Source organism: Kogia breviceps, chromosome 5, assembly GCF_026419965.1.
Source record: "Kogia breviceps isolate mKogBre1 chromosome 5, mKogBre1 haplotype 1, whole genome shotgun sequence".
Taxonomy (NCBI): Eukaryota; Metazoa; Chordata; class Mammalia; order Artiodactyla; family Physeteridae; genus Kogia; species Kogia breviceps.
In genome coordinates, this window is record NC_081314.1 from 119,302,195 (window position 1) to 119,314,263 (window position 12,069).

General features: G+C 35.2%; 1 protein-coding gene across 19 annotated transcripts in view; it reads right to left on the bottom strand.

Moving 5' to 3' along the window:
• The window catches only part of ROBO2 (roundabout guidance receptor 2), a 1,699,370-nt gene that overhangs the window by 15,682 nt on the left and 1,671,619 nt on the right, over positions 1-12,069 (bottom strand). For all 19 annotated transcript variants that reach the window (XM_067034916.1, XM_067034909.1, XM_067034903.1 and 16 more), the window contains one exon: positions 10,433-10,638. In XM_067034916.1, coding sequence (XP_066891017.1) covers positions 10,433-10,638 — 206 coding nt within the window. The remainder of the gene's footprint in view (positions 1-10,432; positions 10,639-12,069) is intronic.

Genomic DNA, 12,069 nt, shown 5'->3' on the forward strand with positions numbered 1-12,069 from the left:
GGACATACTCAAAAGAAATAGCATAACATTATATGATGGTATAATTCAAAGAAAGCTTCCAAGACTCATATTTATAACTTGAGAGTTTAGTGAAGGGTCAAAGTCATTTATTTTTCTTTACTATTTCAATACTATTAAGATTTCAAAAATGCATTTAGAGTTTCATTAGTTTGTTTTGTAAGGCAAGTCAGTTTAATTCATATATCAGAAGTTTCTTCTATGTGCATTTAAGAAGTACACATAGTCATGTAACAGGATCATGCCAAAGTTATTTTGTTCAGTAAAACAAATGATTACAAAATTACTGATCTATTAATAGAGTGAATCCCACATTTATTTTTGAGTTAATGATCAGAAACGTGAAAAATTACATATTTGGTCTTTTATATTATTATTTATTAATTTCAGAAACCAAAATTAGATTGTGATAAAGAGCAATATACAAGTAGTCATCATTTCATTTAACTTGCAAATGCAGTGGGTGTATTTTTAATTAGCATCCTTTAAAACAAATAATAAATTATTGGATTAAAATCTTAACAGCCAAACAACTAATAAGACCATCAGCCATTTGAACTGTTAGACTGACAGCCTCAGACCCATTCACCCCATGCTGAGAAAGCCTTCCCAGAAAATGCATTTGCAGAAAGAAATGGGGCAAAGGAAAGTAATGGAGATAAAAGCTGAATAATTTTAATCACTGGGTACATTATTGATTGTGTGAGAATTTTGCAAAGTGTGAGTTATTGAAAATTTAATGGCGATCTGAGTTGCAGCTTTGCTGTAGTATAAGAAGGAAGCATATTCCAATTAATCAGCGGAGCCACGAAGGGGAAGGGGAACAAAGGATGGAAGGTGGTGAGTAGGAGCCTATTCTTGGCTCTGCAAAGGGAGCATCAGAAGAGAGTTCTGTCTGATAACTGAGCATCCGAACTGTGTTCATGCATATTAAAGAAACCGCTGCAGTCAGACTCACTGAGGAGAAAGAACAGAAGATAAATAGCTCAGTGTCCAAGGACAAGATTCTCTCATGCAAAGAGTGTTGACTCAGTCTACCAACCTGTTCTTGTAAGGCTGGTTCCATCCAGCCTAAAACCAGCTTTATCTGCTGCTGCCACCAGTGCTTGTGCAAAACTGCCGCTGGCAAAGATGGAGCCATCTGAGGAGCTACCTACACTAGATCTATGACTAGAAAAGTTACGATCCTCATCAGATGCAGAGCCCCATCCATTTACCATTGAACCTAAAAACAAATGTAGTCGTCTAGTGAGTTGTATATATTGGATAGCTCATCTGCTTGTACATACTATACTAATGAACAAGAGCCTTCACTCCTCACTCTTCCTTGAGGTAAATCGGGTTTCATCAAGACTTCTTTAGCCATGTGCAAGCATCATCCATGTTTTAAACATTTCTAGTGCAGAAGAATTAGGCTCATTTAAGACACGTATCTGTTTTCAACACATGAACAAAGCATGTTCTGTATGATTCCATTCTTACATTGTTTAAATTGTTACACTATTATTTTCTAAAAGAGAATTGCTATGTATATTTTAAGGCCTAGACTTCAAAGAAAAACATTTTTACTGAAGTAAATTATAGTGTGTTTAAAGTCCACTTATCAAGAACTCAGTTGAACAAATAGTGTGAATATATTTTGAATTTAATGCAGACTAGTGATAATTTTCATGAAATCTACACACATACTGCAGAAGGGCTAGAATTAATTCAAGAATTTAAAATAAAAATTTAATTACTCAGGAAATAACAAACACTAATAATCAAAAATGTATAAGTAATACCAGAGCAAATAGAGTATAACAAAATATTTATTTTTGAAAAGTTCTATTTTTTCAAAGCTTAGTATGATTTCTTTGTTTTTCAATTACTTTAAGACCTCCAGTTTTCTCTTTAATACTAATCTTTATTTTAGAAAATTAATCATTATAAAGAATACCACTGACATTAACATGGATTTTTCTGTAAAGTGCAACATGGCAATAGAGGAAAAGAATCACAGCTTTATGTGTAAAGAGCTGCAAAATATGATGCTACTGAGAAATAATGCTTATTCTTAATTTTTAGCAAGTCATTTACACTTTTATCCTTTTTTCTTAGACCAAAGCACACTGAGACGATCTATAACTTAAAACAATTAACATTACAGTATTTATTTAGGTTGTTGTACCATTAGTGTATGACATAATAAAAATACCAAATGTTGCTTATCCCAAATTTTTAAAGAGAGGCACAAAGTATTTATAGGAAGCTAATTTAATATTCCCAAATAAAACAAACACATATTCACATAAAAGAGACTGAAGTTAAGTGCCATAGATTTTCTTCCCCCTTTACTCCAATATTTAAGAGACAGCAGTAGAGTTAGAAGTGTTGCCATGATGAAGTGTTTGTACTTTTAGTTCAGGTGCCAGGATACAATAACACGGGTTTATGCACTTTCAAGACAGAGAAAACAGACACTGGAGGGGTTAGACGGATCAGAGAAGTTAAAAGGGTGTTAAGTGTAGCAGGAAAAGAAAGAGTTTTGATTCTATTTGCCAAAAGCATGGAGATACACTTTTTACTTTCCAAACAAATTCCCTTGACACAGGCCACTGCAAGGAAGCCAAGATAACACCAGCAACTGAGCCTCCTCTGAGAGAACCATTTCTGAGTTAATAACCACAAGTCAAGGACCAACAGCCCAAAATGAAAGGAGAAATGATGTAATCAGCTTTGCAATATAATGCTACAGTCGATAAGAAAAAATCAAAGTGATTCAGCCAGTGATAGCAAAAGAATATGAAACCCTAGAACAGAGGATACTTTGGAAACATGGGAAAGCTCAGTTTTGGTCCCTTCTATGTCCTGTTTTCTGTATTTCTAAATGTCTGCTGAAATCTGTAAATGAATCTGTACCAGCTATTTGAAACTCACTCTCCAAACAAGCATCTCCTTTTCTACATCTCCAGTTTCATCCCTAAGCTCCTCCTAACTGATTTCCTTCTGGTCCCTTCTATCTTCCTCCTTGTCATATGAATTACTTTTTCTGGAACATTTATCACATAATTCTGTCTTTCCATTCAAAGCCTTACCTAGTTTGCCAATACATTTAAACACTGACTGGGGTATTTGAGATTCTTCAATATCTAGCCCAGCCTACCTTTCCAGTCCCATTCCGTCTAATAGCCAATTCAGTCCTACTGTCTCTTATTCCTTTGACACCCCTCTAGATTGTTACTAATTCTATTGCCCAGTGCCTCACTTCAAAGTCCAAATCAATATCATCTCTTTTATCACCCTGACTCCACTTCATCTTCAACCCTGTCTTAAGAGAGAATCAATTTCTCTACCTCTTGTGTTTTTCAAATAGTACGCATACGGTAGCATATCATATCTCTACAAACTAGCGTTTGTTGCATATATATTTTCTCTTCCAGACAGTGGAACTCTGGAGATTAGGAACTATTTATTATTCATTTAAATACCTCACGTACAGGGACATTTCCCAGTAAAAATTCAATGAACATTGGCATAATGAATGAAATGCCTTCGATATTTTCATTATTCAGTATAAATTCTGCATGGGATTCTATTCCATGTGTAATTTCCTAGCAATGGCCTTACTTTAGTTACAGAAAGAACATAGTCATAATAACTCCCAGAACATTTATTAAATAAGGAATATAAGGTCAGTCAACTCTTGTTGATTACTTGGACAGTGGGGAAAGCAGAGATGTAATTAGTCCTTCATATGAGGATTTCCACATACAGATTTGCCAATTCCTAAACAAATCAACTGTTTTCCAGCCTTTGGGTCTTTGCTCTGACTTTATCTCAATCATTAATGCTCCTTACTATTACTCAGAAATTCCAGTTATTCATGAAGTTTTCCCTGATGCTTTTCTCCCTTCCCTGGGAAGAGAGGGTAGCATGGATGAATGACATGGTTTCAAGTGGGTGTTGGTCAATATAGAAAGATATTCTTTTTTCACCACTCTCTGTAAGAGCAAAGAAACTAGATAGATGACTTCAGAGTTGAAGAGATGTGTGCCATAGCGATTTGCCCATAATGGGCAATAGGAAGCCTCCTCGCCACAAACTAAAGAGGGGCAAGTGCCCTCAGCTTAATATAGTTGAGTTTGCCTTCAAAATGGTGGGCAAGAAGGAAACAAACAGAAGGAAAAAAATTTTCTTTCCCTCTTTGTTCCTCTGTCTTTATGTTTGACAACCCATTCTCTCTATTTGAGATATAGAGTACTTATGATATATGGAATGGCTACATTTGCAGGAAATATTTTTAAGTAAAATTGGCAATACACCGTGAATAAAAAAGTATATAACATATATTAAATTTCTTCCATAGTGTAAAATTGTTAAAATTTATTTAATGATTACTGATTTCACCTCTCTGTGGCTACCATTCTTTTTTTTTCTTTATATTTAAACATCAAAGATTATCTGAAGATTTATGTAAACTATTACCGAAAAAAGACAATGATTATAAGAAAAACAGTGATTCATCAATTAGAAAGTAAGCCATTTTTGTGATAACTGGCTTTCTTTCATAAATGTAAACATAACCACGAAGGTTGAAACGAAAACTAGGTAAAACAGCGAAGGTAGAGATTCTTCACAAATTACAAGCAATCCATACCAATTTGACATGTTATAGACACAACCATAATCAATATATATTTAAACATTTAATGAAAAATGAATTTGTGTAACATAGCCAGATTTATTTGTGTTTGCATCCTCCATCTTACCAAATTTCTCAGGTTTAAAAATTGCTGAAAGGCCAAAAAAATCTCAAATGTATTCAAGCTGTTAAGGAAGAACTGCAGATAGGACATTAAGTTGTTGCAAAATGGTACTGAGCAGTAAAATACCATGATAAAGTGGCATCTTGCTGTATCTCCATTATGTCTTCAGCACTAAAATTAATTTATGATCAGTCATCAATTCATTTACATGTCATTTTATGCTAAATCCTACCTTGCTGATAGATGCTCATCCTTAGACCCATTAAGCTAGAGCAAAGTGTATGCTTTATGATATGACCCTGCTAATTGTTGCATTACCATTTTTATGAGATACAAAAACTGGCTGTCCCCCATTTTTTCAGCCAATATTTAATCCAGGAACTCTTCCTATTAAGTGCAATCTGTCTAACTATCTGTAAAATAAAATCTTCAGCTCTAAGTGTCTTTGGACAAATCAATCCAAATATTGACCTCTGCCTAGATGTAGAAAAACAATTCTAATATTTAGAAGTTCTTTCACTCAAACATACTGAATGCACAACAATTCACCTACATTCCTCAGAGAGAAAGGAATGTATAATATAAAAGGAAAAGCAAAATAAGAAATTAAAAAATCTCTTCCTTGTGACCTACGACACCTGCTAATTTGTTCTACTCAGATAAAAATTGCATATATGATATTCCACGTTTATCTGTTAAATTTTGAAGTGTGTATTTAATTTCTTTTAAAATAAATCAGAGCTGTGGAGAATGTCTAAGAAAATTATTTAGTGATTTTTAGCATTACCTCTGAAATTTCCCTATTACAAAAATATTTTCCTTAAATTTTTGCAACAAAAGCAAGGCATCAGGTCATGCTTTTAAGTGGCCAATTCTTTAAAAGCTGTGTGGTCAAGTAAGGTGGTGAGGCTGCCAGGTTTTACTATTTTCAAAATAATCTGCTTTGGGACTTCCAGCAAAAACCTCCAAAGATATAAAATACAGAAAATATAGAGCCCCGCTTTCCTTTCAACTAGGGTATTTACGTGGGGTTCAGGAGTCAAGGAAACTTTTATTTGTTTCATTTAACAGCACTCACTCTCAGTCTTACTTTTTGTGATCACTGAGGCAGTTAGAACCTTGGCTCCATGTTCAGGACATTTTTCTCCTGCCCTCTCTCCTATTGCCTTCTGTTTTTATTTATTTATTTATTTTTTCCTGTGCTGGAGTCATTAAATCCAGGACTCACCCTTGACTCCCACCATGGAAGTCAAAGAAAAAACTATTAAAGGTTTTCCCCCAACCTGTTACCCAAAAGTGGTAGGTTTGGCATTTAGAAAGAAATATTACAAGCATATTCCTGAAGACTGAAACAATCCTGTATGTTTACTTTCTAGACAAAAAAGAGTGTGATGTGCTATAATCAGAACATTTTTTGTACTTTATTACAACCAAGTAGGTTTAAACTAAGTATAAATTTAAATAAAATTATAAAAATGTAACTCCCTATAAAAAGTACTGAGAGTTGACTTTTGTTGGCATGAGTCATTATAACTGAATATAGAATGAAATATGAGAAAAACAAATAATAAAAGTTACATCTAAAAATTTAATATTTTTGATCTTAATTAAGTGTATAAGGGGTGAAAATGAATGTTTCCAGAGATAAAATAATGTGTTGTATTTGTATAAATATATATTTATTCATATATGTATACATGCACACGCACAGAAAGGGAGAGAGAAGAACAGACCAGGAAATCATTTTCCTCTTAAATATGCTAAATCCAAAGATGAGAAAATAGTTGAGCATTTCCAGAGCAGGGATCATGATAAGTGGTCTTTGGAGTAAGGCTGATTGATTTTGAACATTCTTCTGCCACTTATCAGGTGGGTGATCTTAAAGAAAGTCTTTAAACCCCTCTGTGCCTCAATTTCCTTATCTATAAAATGAGAATAAAAATAGGGTTGTGACAATTAAATGAGTTAATACATGTCAAAACCTTAGAACAGGGATAAGCAAACTTCTCCTGCAAAGTGCCATATACTAAATATTTTAGACTTTGCTGTCTGTCGTTTATTTTTTCTTTTTGTTTGTTTCTTGTTTTCCTACAACCCTTTAAACATGTAAGAGGCATTCTTAGCTCACTCAGCCACTCATACAAAAAACAGGCAACTGTTTAGAAGAGTGCCTTGGGTGTACTAAGGGCTATATATGTGCAAGTTGTTGTTATTACTATTATTACCAAATCTAAATTCCTAGCCAAGTGGTTGGAAGGAATAGACTTTCAATAAATATTTGTTGTGGAAATAAATAAATAACAGATTTTCAAATACATTTTTCAGTTATGGACTGAATGTTGACATCTCCCTAAAATTCATAAATTCATATGTTGAAGCTCTAACACGTAACGTTATGGTTTTTTTTTTTTTTTTTTGGTACGCGGGCCCCTCACTGTTGTGGCCTCGTCCGTTGCGGAGCACAGGCTCCGGATGCGCAGTCTCAGCGGCCATGGCTCACGGGCTCAGCCGCTCCGCGGCATGTGGGATCTTCCCGGACCGGGGCACGAACCCGTGTCCGCTGCATCGGCAGGCGGACTCTCAACCACTGCGCCACCAGGGAAGCCCCGTTATGGTATTTTGAGGTGGAGCTTTTGGGAGGTAATTAGGTTTAGATGAGGTCATGAGGGTGAGGTCATGAGGGTGGGATTAGGGACTTTATAAAAAGAGATCAGAGAGCTTGCTCTCCTTCTCTGCCATGTGAAGACACAGGGAGAAGATGGCTTCCTGTAAGCCAAGAAGAGGGCTCTCACCAGAAACCCAATCTGCCCACACCTTGATCTTGGACTTGCCAGCTTTCCACTGTTCGTTGTTTAAGCCACCTAGTCTATGATATTTTGTTATAACTACCCAACCAGACTAAGACACTGAGATTATGGGTTATAGAATTACTGATATTTTCCTCTCTTCTTGGCCTTTTCCATTCATGAAGCATTATTTCAAAAAATTTAAAGTCCCTCATAAATTACTTAGTTGTTCAGAAAACATTTGAAAATAATATACTTATTTCTTTACAAAAATAGGCTCTGTACCTTGTTAACTGCTGATATTCCTTAATGTGGCAGCTGTTGGAATGCAACATATTTCAGAAGTAAAATTCTACATAATTTTATATAGTCTTATTAGCCCATCTTTGTGTTATCACTGGGCTTTCGTTCTGGTTGGCTTTAGAGTTTCAAGGACTGGTACGTAACTGTTCTATTTCATAAAAAATGGTCAATAGTTTCATGAAAATAGAGAATTCAGATGAAAGTGATGACTAATTTACTCACACCACACACAAATTTAGAATTCAAAGTAATTTGCGGAAAAATCAGAATCCTCTCCGTTGGCACTTACCATCTTAAAAACATACAAGGCCAATGGAAATAGCCTCTGTTTTATTGCCCACCTCATTTAGCACCATTAAACTAGCCTTGAGTGTCTGAAGAAAACATAAACACGTTAGAGCAGTATTCATTAGCATGTTGGTTTCTGTAGCATTTGATCCGTACACACATGCATCTCAGGGCCACCCCCAGGTACACATACACACATGCACACATGCTCTACTACACTCAACATCCTATGTATGCTCATATACACACTCCTACGTACACTCACACACACACACACGTTACACATAATCACAAACCCAGGCTATACTTTCAGACACGCACACTCTTCTGCACACACACTCCCTACACACACACATCCTTTTTTCTGAAAAACTATATTTACTTTTATTTTTAACTTCTATTTACTTTAAATTACACTTACACCCTAGAAAGCAAATTAAATCTTTGATCATACCTTCTCCACAAAGTTACTGTAAATTCAAAAAAAAAAAAAACAAAAAGAAAGAAAAAAGTTTTCTGCTTGGCTACTTTGGTGTAGAGTGCAACTTCTTTTACTAAGGAGAGATATTATTCATAGGATAAATTCATTGTGGAATGCATACCTAAACACCTTGAGGTTTTTATATATGGCAGTAATTAAGCACCGAATTCAAGTAGGAAAATAGACTTTTTCTTACCAATAAAAGCTTCATTTGGAATGAACATTATACCAGCTACAAGGAGAAATTCAGATTGTCTTTAACCGCAGTCATATTAAACAGTGAAACATGTTATTAACAGGTGAGCATGTAAAAGTTCAAAATAGCCTTCTCCTGATTTATAGATATATTTATCATCCTTGACATTATAATATTTAAGAAAAGAACTACATAGGCTGTGGCTGACTTTTATCATTGCAATTTTTACTGCATTCATAATAGAAAAGAGTTCAGTATCCGGCAGTGAGGCATGCAAAACTATGCAGATTTTACCCTGAAGGAGATTATGCTAGAAATTCAGGCAAAGGGGCTTAACATAATAGTGCAATAATAAGTTAGCTCTCTGCATTCAAAGATTTAAACTTTTGCTCTCCCACTTTCAGTCGGATCTGGATTTCAAATCACAGCAGTATATCTGCAGTTCTTAAATCTTAATTAGCTCGGCATGCAGACAGCCCCCAGGTAAAAAGAAAACCTGAAAAGTGTAGGCTAGTGCATGACATTGTGTAATTTCAGGAAGTCGTGCAGAGGAAACATGTAGGTACTCATGCTTCTCCATCACTTTCATAAAGGAGTTTCCATCAGTGTTTTTGAACTGTAACACACAGTGTGAAATGTGTGCAAATTAAGAAGCCATTGGAGGAAAAATGAATTAAATGGGACTGTGGTAAGATGCACTCCTAGAATGAAGAGTGTCATGAAGGTAAATATAGAAATGGGTGGTATACAGAGAAGACTCAAGGATAGGACATGCATGGGCAACACATTTGTATCAGTTATGTCTTTATAGTCACGTAAGAGGCATTTGCGTGTGTGTATCAAAGAACGGATACCTACTTGAATAGAAAGACAATTTTTACTTTTCTCCACAGTCATTGTGTACACATTAGGATTTAAGTTTTTTTAAATACAATTTGCTAAATTTAAATCCTTGGAAATAGGTGGCAATCCTGGGATCATCCTAGAAGGATACCAGTTGCAGCCTTTCACTTGGTGAAGGAGGCCAGAGGAAGTCAAAGGGGTAAACAGAAAAAATAACTATTTCTTGGGAGAGAAGCAATTATTGGCTCAACAATATGAAATGCATAAATGTATAGTTTATCTCGCTATACATTTTCTCCACTCTAAAAATAATACCTTGTGCAACCTTAGAGAGCCTTATTCTGAAGAGTTGCTTATTTTCATCAGTGAATGATTTTACGGAGTGAAATATCAAGAAGCGTTTTAAGATTGCATTCACTTTGCATGTTGCTCCTGATATACAAAATATATCATTTCTAAAAGTCAAGGTTTTTTATGTAATAGACTTGGTTCCCCAGTAGAGTGAACTTTTCATGAAAGCCCTGGATATAACTGAATTTTCTTTCATGTATTTAAAGCTTTTTAAAATTCATGAATTTTTCTTATCATTTTTGCAGCAAAGCAAAAGTATTTCCAAATCCTTTTTGAATTTTGTGTTTAATATTAACATATTAAAAATGTTACAGAAATAGATGGAGTGGAATAAATTTTACATAAGAAAGTATTTGACTTTCGATGCATTTTAATATTACAAATGGGTAACTTATTCCTATTAAATCAGTTCCATTACCTGTCACAGAGCTGTCTAGATTGTCCGTACTGGATCCAGGCGTCTGTTCTAGTGCTCTCAGGGGCCTGGGGATTTCTAAAGCTTCCTCTTCATCATCAGCATCATCATCTGGAACATCTGTTTCCAAATCGGAAATCAAAGCTCCGGACATGTAACCTAATGGTGGAACCGGGGGCTGCGGAGGTTGATTATTGCTTTGAACATGCCTAGAATTCACAAGGGAAGGAGAAAAAAAAGTACTGGTTATAGAGTTCCACAAAATTGTAATTAGAATGAAACAGCCTGCTGTGGTAACAAATTTTGCTTTCTTGCTTTCCCTTAACTAATTCTGGAGCTTACTATGCTTTCTTACATTTCATCAGAGACAATGGTCTACGTATACATGACTTGCCTATACATGACACTCTTCTGTGGGTATTTACGGGACGATACACAGAGGAAAAAGAATACAGACCCAGCATTTTTGTGCAAATAAATCACCCAAAGGAGAATAGGAATATTCATCACACATATCTATTTAAAGCTTATTTTTTTTGGTCCAAAAAGAATACAATTACATTCCCAGTTTTGTGTCAAAGTTCTACTCAGCCTGTGTAACCCACGTCACCTGCTGGCCCTTATGAAGAAAAGATGTCACATGAAAATCTAATACCAACACCATCTCCCTCCAACCATGGCCCATTCGCTGCCCTATGAGGCTTTCCTCCTGCACCATCCCCCAGGAATCAGGCTGGGTGATTGTTTCCACTTTAACGAGTTTAGGTTAAACTGGGGAGGAATGGCTACTTTTCGCTCTAGCTAATATTTTTGCATCTGTCTTAGCCACCAGTCTTAAACACCTCAAAGGAAGAAAAGATTCATCTCAGCACTCTGTTTAGAACAGTAGGTGTGCCAAATAAACCAGTTGCAATGAATGAATAACTCTAATTGCAACCTTGGGAAGTAGATAGAACTGGTATTATCACCTCTCTTTCAGAATTTTTTAAAGGGAGGTTCAAATTTAAGTGAGTTAAGTTTCAAATAACATGGCTAGTAAAATGCAGAGCTGGACACTAGAGTCCAGTCAGCTCGTTTTGTGACTACTTAGGAGTTTTTTCTAAACCATAAAATGCTGAAGGAAAGTAAGTCTGTTATTTGTTACTGTCATTAAAGAGGGAATATAGCATGTTTTGATACATTTGTCTTTTTTTTTTTTTTTTGCCTTGATACAGAATACTTAAAAGACTGCTGGATTTAAGGCGATTTATGCATTTTTATGGTTAGTTTTTGAATTAAAGATACAAGGTTATTTTTCTTTAATATTTGCATTTATGGGGAAAATATTTCATTTTTCCAGAATTTAATATTCTTCTCCCAACTGCATTCTTGAATTTGTAACCAACTCCAACTCTAACAAGATTCTAGATCGTTTAATGTTAAAAAACCTAAGATATTAGTTCTGGAAGCTACCTCAATATCATCAGGCCCACATCTTTAATTTAATAGATAAGGCATTTGAGGTCCCATTTATTATCTGGCATTCATCACAGCTCATTCATTGGAAAGTCAGGACGTTTCCTAACTAATACTTTCACAGAAAATCTTGAGTGTTGATGGCAACATCTTGCTCTAAGTGTAACCTCAAATTCTGTTTGTGA